The sequence below is a fragment of the Ptychodera flava genome, chromosome 11 (assembly GCF_041260155.1).
Source record: "Ptychodera flava strain L36383 chromosome 11, AS_Pfla_20210202, whole genome shotgun sequence".
Taxonomy (NCBI): domain Eukaryota; kingdom Metazoa; phylum Hemichordata; class Enteropneusta; family Ptychoderidae; genus Ptychodera; species Ptychodera flava.
Window position 1 is genome coordinate 20,535,410 of NC_091938.1, and position 21,534 is coordinate 20,556,943.

The 21,534-nt window shown below is 39.8% G+C and overlaps 6 protein-coding genes across 6 annotated transcripts; 2 read left to right on the plus strand and 4 right to left on the minus strand.

Annotated features, from left to right (window-relative positions):
- Window positions 1-713: 713 nt before the first annotated feature.
- Window positions 714-1,542, minus strand: LOC139143771 (histone H2B, gonadal-like). Its single transcript, XM_070714320.1, has one exon. It carries the CDS (start codon window positions 1,409-1,411, stop codon window positions 1,073-1,075), a length of 339 nt encoding a protein of 112 aa, XP_070570421.1. The 5' UTR covers window positions 1,412-1,542; the 3' UTR covers window positions 714-1,072.
- Window positions 1,543-1,678: 136 nt separating this feature from the next.
- LOC139143770 (late histone H2A.2.2-like) lies at window positions 1,679-3,193 on the plus strand. Its single transcript, XM_070714319.1, has one exon. The coding sequence runs from the start codon at window positions 1,715-1,717 to the stop codon at window positions 2,141-2,143; it is 429 nt and encodes a 142-aa protein (XP_070570420.1). The 5' UTR covers window positions 1,679-1,714; the 3' UTR covers window positions 2,144-3,193.
- On the minus strand, window positions 3,089-5,149 carry LOC139143772 (histone H4). Its single transcript, XM_070714321.1, has one exon. It carries the CDS (start codon window positions 5,035-5,037, stop codon window positions 4,726-4,728), a length of 312 nt encoding a protein of 103 aa, XP_070570422.1. The 5' UTR covers window positions 5,038-5,149; the 3' UTR covers window positions 3,089-4,725.
- A 2,536-nt stretch (window positions 5,150-7,685) lies between these two features.
- On the minus strand, window positions 7,686-9,705 carry LOC139144401 (histone H2B, gonadal-like). The gene is made up of 2 exons (XM_070715103.1): window positions 9,666-9,705; window positions 7,686-8,032 (listed from the first exon to the last, which is right to left on the minus strand). Exons 1-2 carry the CDS (start codon window positions 9,703-9,705, stop codon window positions 7,686-7,688), a joined length of 387 nt encoding a protein of 128 aa, XP_070571204.1.
- Window positions 9,706-10,017: 312 nt separating this feature from the next.
- On the plus strand, window positions 10,018-10,498 carry LOC139143775 (late histone H2A.3, gonadal-like). The gene has a single exon (XM_070714324.1). The coding sequence runs from the start codon at window positions 10,044-10,046 to the stop codon at window positions 10,419-10,421; it is 378 nt and encodes a 125-aa protein (XP_070570425.1). The 5' UTR covers window positions 10,018-10,043; the 3' UTR covers window positions 10,422-10,498.
- A 16-nt stretch (window positions 10,499-10,514) lies between these two features.
- On the minus strand, window positions 10,515-19,656 carry LOC139143774 (arylsulfatase B-like). The gene is made up of 7 exons (XM_070714323.1): window positions 19,078-19,656; window positions 16,005-16,191; window positions 15,252-15,457; window positions 14,747-14,954; window positions 14,238-14,487; window positions 13,612-13,775; window positions 10,515-11,508 (listed from the first exon to the last, which is right to left on the minus strand). The coding sequence occupies exons 1-7, from the start codon at window positions 19,321-19,323 to the stop codon at window positions 11,243-11,245; spliced, it is 1,527 nt and encodes a 508-aa protein (XP_070570424.1). The 5' UTR covers window positions 19,324-19,656; the 3' UTR covers window positions 10,515-11,242.
- Between the last annotated feature and the right edge of the window lie 1,878 nt (window positions 19,657-21,534).

Here is a 21,534-nt window from a genome sequence, read left to right on the forward strand (position 1 = left end):
AATTTCTGTCGGCGAATAATCGACACCGGCATTTTGTATGTATGACGGTAGCTCTGTTGATCACTGTATTCATTGCATCGGTATCATATTTCGAACCATTCAAATCTCGAGGCGCTATTTTAAAAATATTCATCTTAGAATTGTACATGTAGTTTGTGTCTGTTTCGATTGCTTTGTTTGCATATTTTAAGATTTTTGGTCTCTTACTGTCACACCTATTATAGCCGATGATGTCGATCTCCGCCAGTTTTTTTTTTCTAGCGCATCAGACTTTTAATAACTGACGAAAGTATCAACTACCATACGTCGATGTGCTAATATAAATAATCGCTCAATTGATGTTTTAAAATTACTGATTACGACATCGTTTGCGTAATTTACTTGTCCTTAAAAAGGCGATCGATTTTGAGATCGTAATATCAAACTCTGGCTTGGTCTTTCAAAATGGCGACGATACTTCTAACCTAGGATACTCATTCAGAAATTGTACAAATTTGTTTGTATGGATCATTTCAAACATTCACTTCAATGCCTAAGCTGTATTTTATTTGGCCTTCCGTATTCAATGCCTTGCTTAGAGAGCTTTTGGCTCGAAAGTTCTTAATTGTTGTCTTTGCCGATATATATGTCACGAGGGAAAAGCTGAGAATTACATGCCTTTCTGGTCAGTAATTATGCAGCATCAAGGCAAACGTCTGGGAGACTAAGTTCATTGAAATTACTAGTATTAATATAACAACATTTTAATTATGCGATGATCTGGAATGGGAACAATAATATTATTCGTAGTCAATACCTGGCTTCGAAAGTTTCTGCACTTGTATGTGAAGAGGAGACATTACCACTTAGTAATACTGTGATTTTCACTTGGAAATAAAATTAGCCAGCATACTGTTCATTTCGATTAGAACTATATGGAATATGAAATGGAGGTTTTCTGATAACACGATACCGACATTCAGTGGAAAGGAGTGATTAGACTTGTTTTGCGTATTTGTACGGTAGTACTCTTTTTTGAGGATGTGGTGGCCCTGAAAAGGGCCGTTTGGTGTGTGTATGCTTGGCATACAATTTACTTGGAGCTGGTGTACTTGGTGACGGCTTTAGTGCCCTCACTGACGGCGTGCTTGGCAAGCTCACCGGGCAGCAAGAGACGGACAGCCGTCTGGATCTCTCTGCTGGTGATGGTGGAACGCTTGTTGTAGTTGGCCAAGCGAGATGCTTCAGCGGCGATACGTTCGAAGATGTCGTTGACAAAACTGTTCATGATGGACATGGCTTTGGAGGAGACGCCAGTGTCGGGATGGACCTGTTTCAACACTTTGTAGATGTAGATACCATAACTTTCTTTCCTTCGTCTCTTTCTCTTCTTGTCTCCAGTGGCAGCTTTACCACTGGTCTTTGGAGGCATGATTGCGTATGTAATTGACTTTGATAGGAAATAGCAGAATGACACTCACCCAGAAATGAAACTGATTTATAATCAACCAAATGCAAATTGAAGATTCGTTTTTGTTTGGTGGGAAAAGAAGCGAACTACCGAGAAAGCAGTTTAGTGTCTGAATAATCTTTGCATATGTAAAAGTCGTTAGCGCTTCGGTAGCCACGCTTGCATTGATGCGTTTCAATAATTGAATAATTAGCGGTGGCCTATTTGATTGGTTGAGCTCCATTCAGTATATTGCATGCTTTGGTATAAATTTGTCCCGTGTACATGCCAATTATTCGCAGTCTTATTTTAAGATTCAGTTCTAGTTGTTGCAAAATGTCTGGACGTGGTAAAGGAGGCAAAGCAAAGGGTAAGGCAAAGAGCCGATCCAGCCGTGCTGGTCTGCAGTTCCCCGTTGGTCGTGTGCACCGTTTCTTGCGCAAGGGCAACTACGCCCAGCGTGTGGGTGCTGGTGCTCCAGTCTACTTGGCTGCAGTGCTCGAGTACTTGGCCGCCGAAATCCTGGAGTTGGCAGGCAACGCAGCCCGTGACAACAAGAAAAGTCGAATCATTCCTCGTCACTTACAGTTGGCTGTCCGCAACGACGAAGAATTGAACAAACTTATGGGTGGTGTGACCATCGCCCAGGGTGGTGTATTGCCAAACATCCAGGCTGTACTCTTACCCAACAAGACGCAGTCCAAATCCAAGTAAATCGTATGCTTTGCATACACATACCAAACGGCCCTTTTCAGGGCCACCACATCCTCAAAAAAGAGAACTACCGTTGAAAACACTTATATGTGTTTCGTTTACATATATAATATACTATCGATGATGCTTCACATGTGTACTTGGCCCGCTCCGTTACTCCGTTGAACCTTGCACTTAAACTCATGATAAAACGTTTTTTAATCGATCATATCCAATGTCTGTTTCTACCTCCATGGTTTCACTATGGTCAATTGCCCTTACACATTGCACATTTACAAGACGTACTGCTGACGTTATGCTACCTAGAGCATTCGTTTTCGTTGTTTGTGAAGACCTAACCATCAGTGAGTTCTTCAATTGCTTTCTCTAAAATAATTAACTTTCATAATCATGAATACAAAATCAGAGGTCACCGTGCAAATTCTTGGAGCAAAGAGACAAATAAATTAAAATTTTCCTACATAGTTTTCCTTCAGAGTAACCGTACAGCGGAAGTATTGTCCGAGACGCGTAGCATCGAGGACAATACGGAAGCGTACGATGTACTCGAACATAAATTGCGGTATATTGTGATGAACCTTCTTATTATAACCATTTTATTCCACCTTTATCAGGAAAAGTAGCAACAAAAACAAACTTCAATCTGCACAGCGCAGAACACGTTGTAGAAATTATAGTTCAGCACAATTTTACTTAAATTCACAAGTTTTTGACTGATCATCACTGCGTGACGTACTGATTTTTATATGTTTTTTGTAAAAAAGTAAAATCTTCTCTTGTTCTTCGCCTTGTACAAGTTCACGTCTGTTGTTATGAGTTCAAAGGTCCAATAGCATACCACAACACATAAAGTTATTGTACTTCGCGTCAAAGTTATTGGACTTCTCCACCTCTGATACCAAAACTTACTGTGCGGCGAAACTTCATAGATTACAGACACAGGTGTATAGTAATGGTGTTTATTCACAGTTTGTGTTCAACCATCAAATTAACGGTTGCTACTGTCAGCACGATCGATTTGGCGAAAGAACGTCGAATTTTATACCAACCGAGCACAGCGCCCTCATCAGTTATCGTCTAGTCTAATTTGAGTTCGGAAAGTTTATACCGTTCATTTCATTTACCCCATCTTATTACTTTACTTTAAATCGTAATCATTATCTATATTTTCAATTCAGATGAATGTACGTACAATTTACGGATACCGACTACTCAACCTTTTAGTTTTAATAAGTATTCTCACGTCCTTTCAGAAACAACACCCGCTTATAATCGACAACACCTTGGGTCATGCGTATAACAGAAATACTGCAGCTCGTAAAAAAAATTGCCGCCAGGAAGTCAATTTTCGCGTTCCAAGCAGTGTTTGGTGTCGTTCGAGCATTTTTTCAATTTGAGCGCTAAGGACTCCAAAATAGTGTTACAGTCAGGTGACGCTTTAACTCTTGAGCTACTGCAGTCTACAAACCGTGCAGAAGACTTTTGAAACAAAAACAAGAATGACGACACCACTACGTCAAATCTCCACGATCTACACGAATTTCAAACATACGCAGTCACCTGCTGAAGCGAAACTTTTAGAGATTTTCAAGAAAAATTCCGAAGCAATGCAATTGTCTTGTACTTCACGGGATCTTCTACTCTTTATAGAAAAGGTAAATTTGCATTAATTTACATTCGTGTGTACGTATATGTCGCGGTGAAAGTGCTCGAAAATGACTGTACGTTAATTATGTTCATCGATTTGAAAAAAGTACAGCTACTGTTGTTACAAATCAGGGGACACCGTGAAGATATTTGAAGCACAGAAACAAATAAATTAAAATTTTCTTACATGGCTTAGTTGTCCATAAAAGTAACCTTTAATGAATTTTTGACCACTCAACTTTCTTGTTTTAATAAGTATTCTCACGTCTTTTTTGAAACAATATCCGCTTATAATCAACAACACCTTTGGTCATCCGTATAGCGGAAATGTTGCAGCTCGAAAAAAAATTTCCAAGTAGTGCTTAGCGTAGTTCGAGCATTTTCGAATATGAGCGCTAAGGATTCAAAAACAGTCTTACAGTCAGGCGATGCTTTGACTCTTGAGCTACTACAGTCTACAAACCGTGCAAAAGGCTTTTGAAACAAAAACACAAATGACGACTGATGAAGCCTCGAGATATGCCAAGCAAGTGTCATCCCCGTTTAGTGCTCTATTCTCCGGTGCTATCCTGAACAAATTCAGTCCTTTGTTGTCGGCACACAGGTATCTTGATTGTTGAATTATACGAAGTTCAAACATACACAATCAACTTTTAGAGATTGCAAAGAAAATTCAGAAGCTACGCAAATTTCTTGTACTTCACGGAATCTTCTACTCTTCATCGATAAGGTAAATTTTCATTAATTCACATTCGTGTGTATGTAGGCTATATGTCGCAGTGAAAGTGGTCAAAAATGACTGTAGGTTAATTATGTTCATCGATTGAAAGAGTACAACTATTGTTATAGAATGGTATGAATACGGCAGTTCTCTTTTTGGAAAATGTGGTGGCCCTGAAAAGGGCCGTTTGGTATTGGTTGTTTTGTGTCATGATCTAGCCACCGAAACCGTAGAGAGTACGGCCTTGGCGTTTCAGAGCGTAGACCACATCCATGGCGGTGACGGTCTTTCTCTTGGCGTGCTCTGTGTAGGTGACGGCATCACGGATGACATTCTCCAAGAAGACCTTGAGTACACCACGGGTTTCTTCGTAGATGAGACCAGAGATACGCTTGACACCACCACGACGGGCCAGACGACGGATAGCTGGTTTGGTGATACCCTGGATGTTATCTCGCAGAACCTTACGATGACGCTTGGCGCCTCCTTTTCCCAGACCTTTGCCTCCTTTACCACGACCAGACATGTTTGCAGATTGAATTCAGAATGCCCTTGAAAAAAATCGACACCTTTATATTGGGCAGCCGCGAACGTAGTAGGAAGCACGATCTGTGTATTTAATTAACTTCGACGATTTCCTCGCTATTGTTTGTTATTGAATAATAGATAAACTACAGAGCTGAACTTTGCATGTGTTGATATATGCAGGGAGAGGGGGTTGTGGGGTGTTTGGCTACATCGATCGAAGAAAACCATGGTGGTTTTCTAGAGTCTCGAAAGAGGCAGTTTCACCAAATATATATAAAACAGCACATTATTTTTTTTGAAAACCAGATTTTTTTCGGACTCGAAGAAATTCGTTGTTTTGTGTACATTTGATCGGTTGGTCAATTGTTAACATCGGGAGAAGTGATTGCGTTTTGTTGTCACGAATTTCGGGACAGTGTCTTAATATTAAAGGATATAAATATTTAGTACCGTGGGTAGACTGTAAGATTTGATGTTTTGTCATTATTTGCTGGGAAAAAAAATAGACAGTCTCGCTTCAACTGTCTATGGAAAAGCGAACCAAAAGTAGTATCCGTGGTTTTGGTAACAAGGCCCACAGAAGTGTCACCACTTCGTCACTGCATATTTTAACCTGTGATTTACGCCGTTTAATGAGATATCCACTGTTATCAGCATAGACCCTCGAGGGTCTATGCTCTCAATGATTCGCAACTTATTTTTCAATATTTATGATGTGTTTTTTAGAGTTTAACTTCTCGTTCAGTTCACTGATCATATCAAAATGGAGTTTATGAACATATTTTAATATTCGATGCCATTCTTGGCACGGTTACAGTACTTTCCCCACGGATCAGGAAACTTGTTTTGTCTACAAGTGTCAACGAGGAAATACGTTCTGTATGCCTACCCGAAGCCTATGACGTCAGACACAGTCAGGGACCGAGCCTATATACTACGGCAGGTTGTCCTGGTTCAGCGCATTTCATTCTGACCTTAGCGTAAACAAAATCGTAAATTCATCATACTTTTGAAGGACATTACCGTTTGGTGGATGGACATTTGTCACTGTAGAATATCGAAAATTCCTATCATTACATGAATTTCTGTAGGCGAAAATCGACACTGGCATTTTTGTATGTATGACGGTGGCTCTGTTGATCACTGTATTATATCTATTGCCATTGCATCGGTATCATTTTTCTAACCCTTTATTAATCTCGTGGCGCTATTTTTAAAATGTTCATCTTAGAATTGTACATGTTTGTGTGTGTTTCGATTGCTTTGTTTGCATCTTTTAGATTTGTAGTCCAATTTACGGCTGTCACATCTATTATAGCTGATGATGTCAATCTCCGCCTGTTTTTTTCTACCGCTTCAGACTTTTAATTAGACTGAAAGATCCGTCGCTCGAGGACGCTATCAACGCTCCCCATAGAGGGAGTTAGGTGCGGAATTGTGTCTATCGCCGTGTTCCTGTTCAAAACTCTGTGTATTGTCAATGGTAGCAAAATAAATCGATCGGCTCTGAGGAGTTCAAACTTTTTTCCTGTGATATATCTGATATATCACGATATTTCCGATATTTAGCCCGATCTAAATAGCGTTCTAAACTTTGTAATTTAGCTGGAGTTTAATTCGGCTCTAAGGAGTACAACATTTTTTCCAGCGATATATCCGAAAATTACGATATTTTCCCCGATCTAAATAACTTTCTAAACTTTCTTATTTAGCCGGATTTTAGATTGAGACTTAGACAATTCTAATTTAGCTTTCTAAAGTTCTAGCTAAACTTTCTAAAAACGATAAAACACAATTCCGCACCTTACTGCTCGATCGACGCATCTTCCAGCTAACTGTGCTTTTGATAATTGACGAAAGTATCAACTTCGACTTGTAATATAATGAATTGCTCGATTGATGTTTGAAACTTACTGAATATTAATTTTCTTTTCGTAAAAAAGGCGATCGATTTTAAGATCAAAAGTATCAAAGTATGGATGCGTCTTTCGAAATGGCGACGACACTTCTAACCCAAGATATTCATTCAGAAATTCTACAAATTTGTTTGTTATGGATCGTGGTAACATTTAAAAGTTCACTTCAGTACCTAAGCTATATTTGAATCAGCCTTTCGTAGTCAATGCCTACCCTTGAGAGCTTTTGCCTCGAAAGTTGTTGACCGTTGTCTTAGTCACTATATATGTCACCAAGGAAAAACTGAGAAACACGCCTTGCTGATCAAAAGTTATGCGGCATCAAGGCAAACGTCTTGAAGATTTAAGTGAATTGAAATTACTAGCATTATTATAACAACATTTTTAGTATAGGATGATGTGGAACAATTATATTATTGGTACTCAATACCTGATTTATTGAGTTTCTACTCAACATTTTTTTAACATGCTCTGTGTAATTAGTTGTATGTGAGGAAGGAGACATTACCACTTTAATACTGTGATGTTTACTTTGGAATGCAAATTTTTAAGAGAGTATATTGAATGAGAACAATATGGAATATGAAATGGTCGTTATGATAAAACAACACCGAGATTGAGTGGAAAGGTGTGATTAGAATTGTTTTGCGTGGTTGTACGGTAGTTCTCTTTTTGAGGATGTGGTGGCCCTGAAAAGGGCCGTTTGGTGTGTGTATGCAAGGCATACGATTTACTTGGAGCTGGTGTATTTGGTGACGGCTTTAGTGCCCTCACTGACGGCGTGCTTGGCAAGCTCACCGGGCAGCAAGAGACGGACAGCGGTCTGGATCTCTCTGCTGGTGATGGTGGAACGCTTGTTGTAGTGGGCTAAGCGGGAAGCTTCTGCGGCGATACGCTCGAAGATATCGTTGACAAAGCTGTTCATGATTGACATGGCTTTGGAGGAGACGCCAGTATCGGGGTGGACCTGTTTCAACACTTTGTAGATGTAGATACCATAGCTTTCCTTCCTTCGTCTCTTTCTCTTCTTGTCTCCAGTGCGTGCAGCTTTGCTAAGGGACTGGTCAGTTTCTTCGGCTGGGGGGGGGGCGGTGGATTATTTTTTGCTGACGTCAAAAAGTGGCTGACCCCCCCTATTCCAAATTTTGAAAACAGGGTGACCCCCCTATTCCAAATTTCGAAAACAGGGTGACCCCCCCCCCCGGAGCGCAACATAGGTAAAACAAAAGGTGGACATATATAATATATATATATATATATATATATATATATATATATATATATATATATATATATATATATATATATATATATATATATATATATATATACACTATATATATATATATATATATACGAGCAGGACGTAGATTGATGTCTTCATCGGACTGGTAGAGTGCTCAATAGTTGAACTAGAGCTATAGGTCCAGCTCCGGACTTTCATCTACACACACATATATATATATATATATATATATATATATATATATATATATATATATATATATATATATATATATAATATATATATTATATTTTACATTTTACATATATTATTTTATATAGTCATTCTATGTTTTAATGACATTGTTGACATGTCAGTTGTAAGATAGGAATTTCAAAGTGTCAACTTAAAGTCTGAATACAGTACATTTTGAATGAGCTGTATTTTGAATGAGCTGTGAACTGTGAATATATCACACTTTCTATGCTTAACCAGATGTCCTGAACTGTTGTACAGAAATGGATGTCAATCATTAATATCAAAGAGGAAAAAGCAGTGAATCAAAAACTTTGATGGGTGTTAAAACTTGCCAACCATCCAATTAAATCTCCTGAGGAGCCATAGAGAGCTTTTTTAGCCAAATTTGATGTGTACAGTGTCTGAGAGGACCTTTTCTTGTAACATTGAAACCATAAAAGCACAGCTAATAATGACAAAAACTGCTTTTTTTGACTGTTATTTTGTTCATAAAAAGCATCTTTCTACAGAAAACCTGTGAAACAAAGGAAAATAATTGCATCAATGAGAAGGAAAGATATCTTGTCATTTTTCTATCTCTAAAATAAGTCACTGTATCAAATATATATTATGAAATATTTATGCATGTTGCTTTCTCATACTGAATTCTCATAGAGAGAACAGAAAAGTATCAGGAATTTGTCATCCTTTTCATATGAAATGCAGATTTCATAATGGTACACTTTCACTTAGCAAGCATAAAGATATCTCTGATTTATTAAAGTATGGCGCCCGAAGGGCGCGCCGAAAATATGAAACATCCTGATATCTCTGATATATATGCCTTGTATATTAAAGTCATGCACCTGAAGGGCATGCTGAAAAATGTCTGATATATTAAAGTATTGAGCTTGAAGAGCACGCTGAAAAATATTGAACATACATATATCTCTGATGTATGTATGCTTGATATGTTAAAGTTAGGCGTGCTGAAAAATATGACTGATTAATAAAGTTACGCGCCCGAAGGGCGCGACGAAAAATACAACTGAATGATGAAATTTTGTGGCTGACACTAGCATTTTAGGCAATGATGAGCCGGTGTCAAAATTCAAAAACACACTGACCCCCCCTATTGGGCATTTCAAAAACATGGTGACCCCCCTATCACCAAAGTCAAAAACAGGGTGACCCCCCCATGAATCCACCGGCCCCCCCAGGCTGAAGAAACTGACCAGTCCCTAACACCGGCTTTCTTGGCAGCTTTACCACTAGTCTTTGGAGGCATGATTGTGTATGATCGACTTTGCTAGGGAACAGCAGAATGACACTCACCCAGAAATGAAACTGATTTATAATCAACCAAATGCAAATTGAAGAATCGTTCTTGTTTGGTGGGAAACGAAGCGAACTAACGAGAAAGCAGTTTAGTGTCTGAATAATCTTTGCATATGTAAAAGTCGTTAGCGCTTCGATAGCCTGCATTGATGCGTTTCCATAATTGAATAATTAGCGGCGACCTATTTGATTGGTTAAGCTCCGTTCAGTATTCTGCCTGCTTTGGTATAAATTTGTCTCGTGTTTAATCGCAGTCTTATTTTAAGATTCGGTTCTAATCGTTGCAAAATGTCCGGACGTGGTAAAGGAGGCAAAGCAAAGGGTAAGGCCAAGAGCAGATCCAGCCGTGCTGGTCTGCAGTTCCCCGTTGGTCGTGTGCACCGTTTCTTGCGAAAGGGTAACTACGCCCAGCGTGTGGGTGCTGGTGCTCCAGTCTACTTGGCTGCAGTCCTCGAGTACTTGGCCGCCGAAATCCTGGAGTTGGCAGGCAACGCAGCCCGTGACAACAAGAAAACTCGAATCATTCCTCGCCATTTACAGTTGGCTGTCCGCAACGACGAAGAATTGAACAGACTTCTCGGTGGTCTGACCATCGCCCAGGGTGGTGTATTGCCAAACATCCAGGCTGTACTCTTGCCTAAGAAGACCCAGTCCAAATCCAAGTAAATCGTATGCTTTGCATACACATACCAAACGGCCCTTTTCAGGGCCACCACATCCTCAAAAAAGAGAACTACCGTTGAAAACACCCATGTATTTGGTTTATATTTACTTTATAGTATGTTGTAGGTAAGTCGTATGGTGCTTCATATGTGTAATTGGCCCGCTTTCGTCTCTCCATTGAACCCCCTTGAATTTTAAATTCATGAAAATCCAACAAAAATGTTTTTCATTCGATCATATCCAATGTCTGATCCACTACGTTCAGTTGCCAATACACATTTCACATTTACAGGACAAACTGCTGACGTTATGCGACCTAGAGCATTCGTTTTTTGTTGTTTGTGAAACCATACAATAAATGATTAAGAAACTATCTTTCTCTAAAATTTTAAGGTTCTTATTCATGAATAAAAATGAGGGTTACCGTGCAAATTTCTTGAGCACATAAACAAATTTTCCCTTCCGAGAGCAAGTGTAAAAGAGACCATAACCCTGTAGCTGATGCAAGTAATACTAGTAGTTGTCGGTTTCTATCAGTATTGCCATGGTTACTCTAGCCTATGGGGTAGTGTTACCGTGATATGGCATAGTGAGGTTTATTCATAGTTTTTTTTCCAAATTATCACAAATGTTTGATGTTAAGTCACACGATTCGGTAAAGAAAATACGATATTTGATACAAATATGAGATGTGAATAGCTTCCGCCATTCAACTATGCAAATTATGCATTTGAATCGTAAATTTCTACTTTTATCACTCGACGATACTGTAATATCCATTATGCCAATCCGAAATCAAGCTTCTCTCTAGTAACAGACCGCTGCTAAACCCATGGTCCCCAACTTCCTCCCCGCCTGTCAGGGTCAGCGTTGGGGTCACCATCCGGGTACATGACTGGCACGGCAGTTTCGTTGTACTGGGCAAGCCTGTCAAGCAATGCGTCGACGATTCCGGGGAAGTCCTCGGAAAGATCGTTCTCCTCGTTCGGATCCGAGGCGATGTTGTACAACCATAACATTTTACCGGGTTCATGGGGATAGATGTTCTTCAGGCCCGGTGTCTCTGGCGGCGCTACCCAGTAATTGTGATCTGTGGAAAAAACAATTTGCATCAGTAAAGGTTAAAGGTATACAGTCACCTGTAATCTAAATATGCCCATATATGGTCAAAGGGGCGTTCCTTGCTATTCAAAATGCCCATGTGAGGACGCTGTTTCTAAAAAGCGGCCATCCGCTTAAAATCTGTGATTGGTTCTCTTTCCATGGTATCTTTGGCAAAATTGGAACAGGTAACAGTATACCTTTAATCCCGGCAGGCATTGTTACAACTCCGAGTCTCGTTCAAAGATCCACTTTCTGTGATTCAAGGGTATACTCTACATTAACTCTGAGCGTAGAAAGTAAAAAACGGTCAAAACATCTTCTTTATCCGTTTTATAACAATGTGGTTGGGAAATAGTCTGCAAAATCCCTATTTATGTCCCAATCATCTATGCATTAAGGTAGAATGCGCCTTGGGGACAGACAATGTCACTCTCAAACTTTTATAGTTCTTTTCTGATTTACCCCTGGGGGCTTATTTTAAAGCTGATGTAAGAAAATACAACCCTTTTCAGAATTAGAGCGCGAAGCCACTGCAGTGTACTGCAATAAAACTGCTTACACTAATTAGTTTCAGCTGTAGCCGTGGCCACTTTGATGTTGAACAAGGCTACTTGATAAAGACCAAAAAGTCTGCTTGTACAAAGGCAAAACTAGCTGTCTGAGGCTCGAGTTGTAAATGAGAGTTTACGATTGGCACCCTGTGTTCAAGATTAAGATACAATGTAACATTACCATGCGCTGGTCCATGTACAAATCTTTTTTATTTCAACTTCCCCGGACAAACTGTCTGCATGGGACATACAATGTTGTCGACTTTACCAGCTGGCTACAGCTGAAACTAATTAGTGTGAGCAGTTTTATTGCAGTTCACTGCAGTGGCTTCGCGCTCTAATTCTGAAAAGGGTTGTATTTCACCGTCTTATCTTTTTCGAAAAACGAAAATTTTATATCTCTACACAGAGTTATACATGGATCGCGGCCATTTTGAATTTATTTAAAATATCGGTAAATATCTAGTTGGGTAATATGTTTCTCTAGTACTAAAATTTGCACGGTGACCCCCTATTTGTATTCCTGATTTTGAAAGAGAATGATTGAAAGATTCCTTGAGGAAAGTTTGAACGAAACTTAAAGTATTTCACTTTCAAGGCGCATACTCCATTACAAGAGGCTCTAGTTGGAAGACTTCACAAAAAAATTAATATTTGCCATATGTGTACTAAGAAGGGTTTTGAATTCCTTGTGAATATCTATAATTCCTGGTGGAACGTTTCCTTTCCATGCATGACACCTTTTTTATTATCTCCTATGGGAAATTTACATTATAAGTTGTTCAAGCAACATATACACTTGAAGACGTGACAACTAACACTATCTAATCCGTAATTCTAGCTCCAAGTTTCGCAATTGAGACTCGTGTAATTCCATACAATGAAACTACAATTCCCCATACTTCTTTGGCGACGATACAGTCAAAATAGCGATGACAAGTCGTGTCTTTTACATTCCAAAACCTGCAAAACGCATTATCTCTTCATTTTTCAAAGACACAATTTCTTATGTGAGAATTTCCAATGAAACGCTCAGGCTCATTTGTAACTCTATGAGCTAAAGTCCAAATGTCTTCCAATCGACGATTTATCCAAACTCGTGTCGCCAGCTAAAAGTACTGGCAGGTTGTGAAATACGACTGACTAGAAATCTATATACATATTTGTCTTCAATTTCATCAAATTCACTTTCTTATTCCATCAATGCATTCTACACTAAGTTAAAATTTCAAAATAATGATGTCAAAGGGCGGCAACAGAAACAGGTGAAGGCACCAACTCCGGACGACGCCTTTCTGTCACTGGACAAGTACAGGCTGAAAAAAATTCAGGTGGAATGTTTGTATAGTAACTATACCCGCTCATAATGACAGCAGTATTACCGCAAGCATTGTCCCTTTTATTTGAACCGGCGCATCCGCTATGGCAATTTATCTGGAGCTTGTTGGCGTACTGACTTACTAAGAATCGCAGGAACGGGCTCCTCACAAATGTGTCAGGTAACGAAATCAAAGACAGAAAATGATTAGGAAACTCACTTGGATTGCCCGTTACCAATTTCCAATCCCCGGCAATAATCCCGGCGTGCACTCGAACATCGAACTCCTTGTGGTCCCAGGGGCTCTGTTGTGCACATCCTTCGCAAGGTATCATGGGATCGATATTAATCAGGATCTCCCTTCTTGGCGACGGAGTGCCTTGTCTGTGAGTGAGATGTGACGTGTGACAGTATAATCGAGGCCCTGACTACACTCAAAGTAGCACAACTATTTAGTATGATATCTATTGATCCGTACTTGTGAATATTTTCTTTTGCTGTGCTGTTGATAGTGTTGGTCGATGACTAGATACAAATAATTTGATGCATTGCGTATTAAAAGTTATATTCCACAAATACGGTAGACTTAAAACTGCAATAACAGAAAGCGAGAGGCACATTTTATCGAACAAGCAAGCTCTTTTAAACTTTATGTGTACTGTCTCCAGTTTTTCGACGTTGCGTCTTCATTTAGGGACGAAAATAAAAGCAGACAAACAAGCAAACACAAACATTGCATAGCCAAGGCAGCGACCAAGCTTGAACACATGTGTCGCTGCTACATAGTGGATGTACTTGAGCGCCACCAACGACCAATTTTAGAAGTTCACTACCCGAGATACTCACATAATGGTGTCCCACTGGTCGTAGCCATCAAGCGGCTTTGTCCCACGAAGCTGACCACCAGCAATGCGAACAAGAGTTGGAAACCAATCACTGACATGGATTAACTGTCTGTTAACCGTGCCCCACAATCGGGATGGGAACAAAGGACTGTTAATGAAACCAACCGCGCGGATTCCACCCTCAAAAAGTGACGTCTTCCCGCCCTTTAGTGGCCAACTAGAACCACCGAACGCCGTCGCTGCACCGTTATCTGTGAAAGAGGAATGTCATGGCAACTAAGAAGATGATAATTGCCCTCAAAACCTCTACTTGCCTATTTACAGTGTCATATACATTCAAATATGATTAATCGTAGTTCAAATTCATGGTGAAAAAGACACATGGCAGTTGTGTGAAATTTATGACTTTACACGATCACTAACAAAACATCTCCTGTTTTCTCTCCCATAAAAGCCAAAGTATCCACGTGTGTTTAATCCGATTGAAGCTATCATCCTTAGTGCTCATACCTGTCGAAAAAATAAATATAGTATTGTTCCATATGCCGGTATCTTTCAGAGTACGCGTTATGTTTCCTATAGCCTCGTCCATACAGGTTGCCATGGCCAGCAGGATGCGCCGGCTGTCATCTTTGACATCGCGATAAATGTCCTCGTATTTTTTAGGAACTTGCAGAGGAATGTGGACGGCTCCGAATGCAAGATACAAAAAGAGTGGCTGAAAAAAAAGTCATATTCAGGAGGATTGGCACACATGTTCGGAATGATCTGCTTCGTTGGTAGGTGTTTCGATATCGCATTGGAAAATCTGTTTCATTGATATATAATGCAAAAGAAAAATAACGCACGCTAACATACATAGACACATACGCACGCACACATGGACATAACATACATACATACATACATACATACATACATACATACATACATACATACATACATACATACATACATACATACATACCGCATCAATATGTAGCATTCAATAGAATTTATCCATGGGAGAACTCACCACATCAGGGTCGTGGTTGCGCAGTACGCCCTGGGCTTCCTCTGCGAACACCATGCTTTGGTATTTACCTTGATATTTTGGCGCCTCAAATTCTCGATCGTTCCTCCACAGATCCTTTCCTCTCATGTGGAGCCTTGTCTTGTTTTTAAACACGTAGTACTTCCCTTTGTCATAGGTGTAGTAGTCGACCGCGCAATTATAGAACCCTTAATTCGATAGGAGCAATCAATCAAACAAATAATCAATGAAACAAACAAATACATGGATAAATCTACACATATACTAAATGTATGTGTAAATAATTATGCATGTACATGTAGACAGATACACACAGATAAACATAAACTCATATATGTATGTGCATAATGATCAACGTCTGTATACTTATACGTATATCAATGCCCCTGCTTGCTTGCTTACATACATGATATATACATGATATATATATATATATATATATATATATATATATATATAATATATATATATATATATATATATATATATTACATATAGGTGGAGTGTGTACTTTGGAGAGAGTTGCATCGGGTCAAATAATGATAGCGTCTTTGTAGTGCTTCTTAGGACATCTACATTACGTTTGAAATACACAATAGTTATGTTCGTCGAATTTTATTGGTCAACACCAACAATACGACTCATAAACATAAACAACAATACAAGCAACAACGAAATCCAGACGTCTGGGTCCCCTGTGTCCTGACGAATCACCGTGAACTAACATTTTCATACCGAAAAAGGAGTCAAATCCTCGCTGTGTTGGCAGACATGCCTCCGTGTAGTGACCAAGGTGCCACTTTCCAACCATGTGAGTGGAGTAACCGGCTTCCTTCAACTTGTCGGCCACCGTAACCTCATCAGTCGGCAGGCACAGTCGTTGATCCGGGAAAATGACCGAATGTTGCAGCCCTGTGTGAATCTGCCAGTAAGGGAAGAACCATTAGCTGTTGTGGGGTGGGGTGGTCACAATCAGATTGTGAATATTTGTTTACCATATTTTTTTTTACGATTGTAAATTTTTGAAATTGTTCATGATGTGTTATTTTTTTTCTAAGTAAACTGTCAAATTTATCATTTTTTTGCATTCTGATTTTTATTATTTTAATTTGCAAACTAGTCTCAAGATTTATTTCCCTAATTTTTTGCTTTGAAATTTTTTTGTTTTTTGACCTCTCCTCCCAGGATCTAATGGTCCGTTATTAACACATGCAATGCTAGTGTAGTGATAACACTGTCACGTGATATCGAACTAAAAAAATTAAAAAAAAACTATTTGCTGTTCGATGATTTTTCCCGCCTGTCCCAGTGCCTTGTTGGGAGCCTCAAATCGTGTTGCAATGTCTTGTGTCAACTCATGAAAGGTATACTGTCACCTGTTCAATTTTGCCACAGTTACCATGGAAAGAGAAAATCTAACCAGTCACAGATTTTAAGCGGGTGGCCGCTTTTTGAAAAAAGCGCCCTCACATGGGCATTTTGAATACCAAGGAACACCCCTTTGACCATATATGGGCATATTTGGATTACAGGTGACTGTATACCTTTAATCAACCTGTGTGCGTTTTCTTGACTGTTGAGTTCACATACTGCGACACTGCACATTAAGACGGTGTTGTCTAAAGAGACCAGCGTGACAAGAGAACTTCGACTTGCCCAAGTCTGCGGGCATATAAATGTCCAAAGAGAGTAAATTGAAGGAATAAATTTCAGCCGACTCTAGCGTTATAGTGACGAAATGATTGCAAAATTGAAGCGGTGTACTCTGGCAGACTGTTGTATAGATCATAGGGTGAACACGATAACTCACTACTGCCGAGAAATCCAAGCGACTTAGGCCAGTCTGTAGAGAACTGTTACCATGGAAACCGAGGGAAGGTCGCCTGGTAATGCTTGGTGACCTAATGGACAGAAGTGAAATTTTCCCTCGACTGACTATGATTCATCGACCTGTAGTTACGTAAAACGATCTATCCAAATACGTCCATGCAACTTGCATGTCATGATATTCAGAAATATGATATCTATGATATGCGAATCTGTATTAGTGCTGTTTTTGGATTTAGTGTTGACATTATAACTATTGATACTGCTTTTTATGGTTACCATGGGCTTTGAAGGGACACTATTGTATGGATGCTTTGATTATTTCTGTCGTTTATTTCAGATCTGCCAAAGTATCGGCTGGTAGTTCGATGGCGTATTATATTCACATCTAAACGTGCGGTTTCCATAGCAGAGCTGCAGACATGCGTGACTTTGGCACCCTTGGTAGATGCATTGCTAACTTGCGGCGTTTGACCTGAAACCCCTTTCCTGAACCAAAGTTTGGTGGTGCGAGAACCCAACAATGAAATTTCGATTTGAACTTTCCTAAATACGATAAATTACTTTCACAATGATATGTCAAAGCGTCTATCCGAATTTGAGCGAGGTGGATTTTTTTCAGATTTCTAAAAGTGGTTGATCCCCATTCCAATTTTTGAAAACAGGGGGACTCTCCGCGACAAAATATATGTAATGTATGTATATTTTAAACATTCAATCATTCTGTGATTGGTGAAATTGTTGACATGCCAGTTGTAAGTTAGGAATTTCAAAGTGTCAATTTTAAAGTTTGAAAACTGTATTTTGAATAAGCTATCAATGTATTTCACGCTGTCTATGCATGACCAGATGTGCAGAACTGTTGTGCATAATGGATGTCAATTACTAATTTCAAAGCGAGAACGTCAGTAAATAGTAAGTTCATTTGGTAGTTAGACTGTTGTCAGTCATGCAATTCCTTCTCCTGGAAAGCCATAGGGAGTCATTTTGATAAGTTGTAGCCAAATCTGACATGCACAGTGTCTGAGAAGACATTTTCTTTTCACGTTGAAACCATAAAATCACAGCTAATTATGACAATAACAGTTACTGCCTTTTGTTGACGATCACTTTACTCATAAAAAACGCATTTTACTTGAAAACCTGTGACATAAAGGAAAATAGTTTCATCAATGAGAACGAAAAATACATTTTCATTTTCCTCTTTCTAAAATATGTCACTGTATCAAATGTATTGTGAAATATCAGTGCATATCGCTTTCTTATACTGAATTTTCATAGAGAAAGCAGAAAAGTATCAGGAATATGTCATGCTTTTCATATGAACTGCAGATTTCATAATGATTAGTACACTTTGCAAACAGACTTTCAATTTGCAAACATCCAGATCTCCCTCCCCCCCTCTCTCTCTCTCTCTCCCTCTCTCTCTCTCTCGCGCGCTCTCTCTCTCTCTCTATTATATATTAAAGATATGCGCCTAATAGGGCACGACGAAAACTGGGACTGAATGATGCAATTTGTGGCTGGTATGATGCCTTACAAACAAACTACTGATATGCAAACATCCAGATATCTCTGATATATATGTCTGATATATTAAATTATATATTAAAGCTACGCGCCAAAAATATATGTCTGATGTATTAAAAGTACGAGCCCGAAGGGCGCGCCGAAAAATGCAACTGAATGACATGAAATTCGTAGTTGGTACACGTTGTATTTTAGGCAAGTATGAACCCGTGTGTTGAAATTCAAAAACACACTGACACCCCCCCCCCCTATTGGGCATTTTAAAAACGTGTTGACCCCCATCACGAAAGTCAAAAACAGCTGCAGGGTGACCCCTATGAATCCATCTGCCAACGGCCGAAGAAACTGACCAGTCCCTTACTTCGGGGAGATGCGTTGATCAAAGCGCAGTTATGGTCCCGGTCAGGATGTATTTCAATTCTTATGACACCCTATGTGTTGAACCCCATACCTGATATCGACCTGACATTAATTGGCTCCTTGTCGGCGTACACATTGGTTGAACGTAGTAATTTTCCAGTTTGATTCCCTGCATCGCCAACCTGTCCAACACTGGCGTTTGAACGCGGCCGCCATGGTAACCGATGTCATGCCAACCGAGCTCGTCAGCCAAGATGAAGACGATGTGAGGTCTCCTCGGCCGTGAATCGACGATTGCCGTTTGAAGAAACAAAAACAACGCCAGCGTAATAATCATGATGTCGGCATTATAGACTGGGTAGCCGTATTCTAACCTCCAACAGATGTCGCGATTATCACTGCGAGGTGCAAAGCTGCACCATATGCTGCCAGCATCGAGGTTGATACTGTATAATATTTAACGTTAAAATGGGATTAGAAGCAGAAAAATATCTTTTTTGTATGATAACGGCGCATTTCAATATCCATCGCCTGAAAATCACTGTCAAAATCAAACCGAGCACCGTCCGAACAAATCTAGTTTTTCTCCTATTGTTCCCTAAACGTGTCAAATTTCAACTTGAATGCTTTGGCTACACAAATAGCAGCTTGTGTTGTGTCCCAACATACTGCGGGTTTTGGGCGGACACGACAGTCTCAATCGGACACCGTACATACCCGGCGCACTCCAGTATGTTAATTTCTATAGACAATCCCTTGTCACTCATTGGAATTGATGAGTACCAGTCTTTATTGATAAAGTTTACGTCACTCTGTACCACATATGCTGCACCAACTGATTGAACATATGAATTCTCACAACAAAGGGAAAAAAATTGTACAATGATGTAGACTCATCTGTGCAGACATACTATATTATATAATCTTATAGTTAAACACTTAGTACTGCACCAGTGTTGTCGAAAGCTCTGGATAGAGAAATAATTCTCCGGTGCAGTACAAAGTATTGAGCTACGTGTTGCACCAGCTGATTGTGCATATAGAATCTCGAAACCAAAGGAGAAAAAATGTCACTTGTTTGCTTAGAACGTAGAGCGCTTTCAGTAACAACTTTAATCAATTTTCCTCTGCACATCGTGAGGGTGAGTGAATATAGTTCGATTATTGAGAATCCAATGACATCCATGTAACTGGGACACGTTACTATGGTGACGGCAACCGTTGCCGACGACTGTGTATTGGTTTCTCATCAAATAAAGGCAGTCATAAATGTTAGCTGTTCGCGTTACCCAATCAACAGTGGTCATTCAGGTCAGGTGACTATATTGCCAGATTCTGCCGCCATGTATTTAGCGCGGCCCTCCTCTGAACATCAACCCTTCTCAACCAGCGGGAGTTCTGAGGTCGACCGTCTAAGAACTTCATTGTACAGATCTACGATACTGTGTACGTCAAAAATGAGCCCTCGCTTCTGCTAACAATTCGCTCAGGGAAACTTTAAACTATTCTCTGCGAAAAATCAAATTTCGATGAAAAATTCACAACCTTCGACAATATGAGTAATCAAAACTGTAGATCCTAAAGTAGTGACCAAAGTTTGATTCTGAAAATATGTTCCCGAGGCGTTCTCTGCCTTTAGAACCTGACAAACTAAGTACTGTTGTTGGTCAGTGTTGTCATGGTGAGGACTACATCCATGGTGTTCTTATCATTTTCGTTGTTACTTGATTCTCGTATGATTTTAGTAAATATTATTGACAAGAGCTGGGAAGAATATTTGCTCACTTCTGCCTCCGTACACCCTTCGGTCAAACCACAGTCCTTGTCCCCACTGTGTGTTTAAACACTCCTGCAAAGTTCGTACATACACCTCGGACCCATGAAATTTGTGTGTGTGTGTGTGTGTGTGTGGTAAGTGTAAGCATCTGAAGCATGAATTTGTTACATACAGAGGTAGTGCACCGCAGACCAAGATACAACAAACGAAACCAGACTGTTCTAGCTCACATATTATGTCAATCGCTTTGCCCGAGACAGCGCCATCACCGACGAGCGTCTGTTTACTTGCCTTGGCTTGCTTGATTGGAACACATATACGTCAATGATAGACGAGAAACTGTCTCCAAAACGTCTGTGCTGTCAAGTTCTTTGATCTGACGTGTACATCACATCATGCCCCCCCTAGACATGTATTTAGATGGGTGAAGACCAACTCATCGGTTGTTTTCGCTTGTTTATATCTCCGTCAGTTGTTTGGACGCCCAACAATCATTCGGTTACTCCCCGAACTGAACGATCATTATATTATTAGTAACCTCTTCTGCTGTGAAGAGTTTCCTTCTCCAAATTGAAGCCAAAGTTATCTTGCCCGTGGACCAGCATGGGCCTAAGAAATCGCACCGTTAAAATCCTTACGATATCACACGTGCCATTATCTGCCAATGCTGCGAAAACAATGCCAGTTTACAGTAATATGAAATGGGAAAGCCCACCTGCTCTTGGTGCAAAGCATAGTAAGTCTTCCCTCTACTTTCTGTGGTGCAAGCAG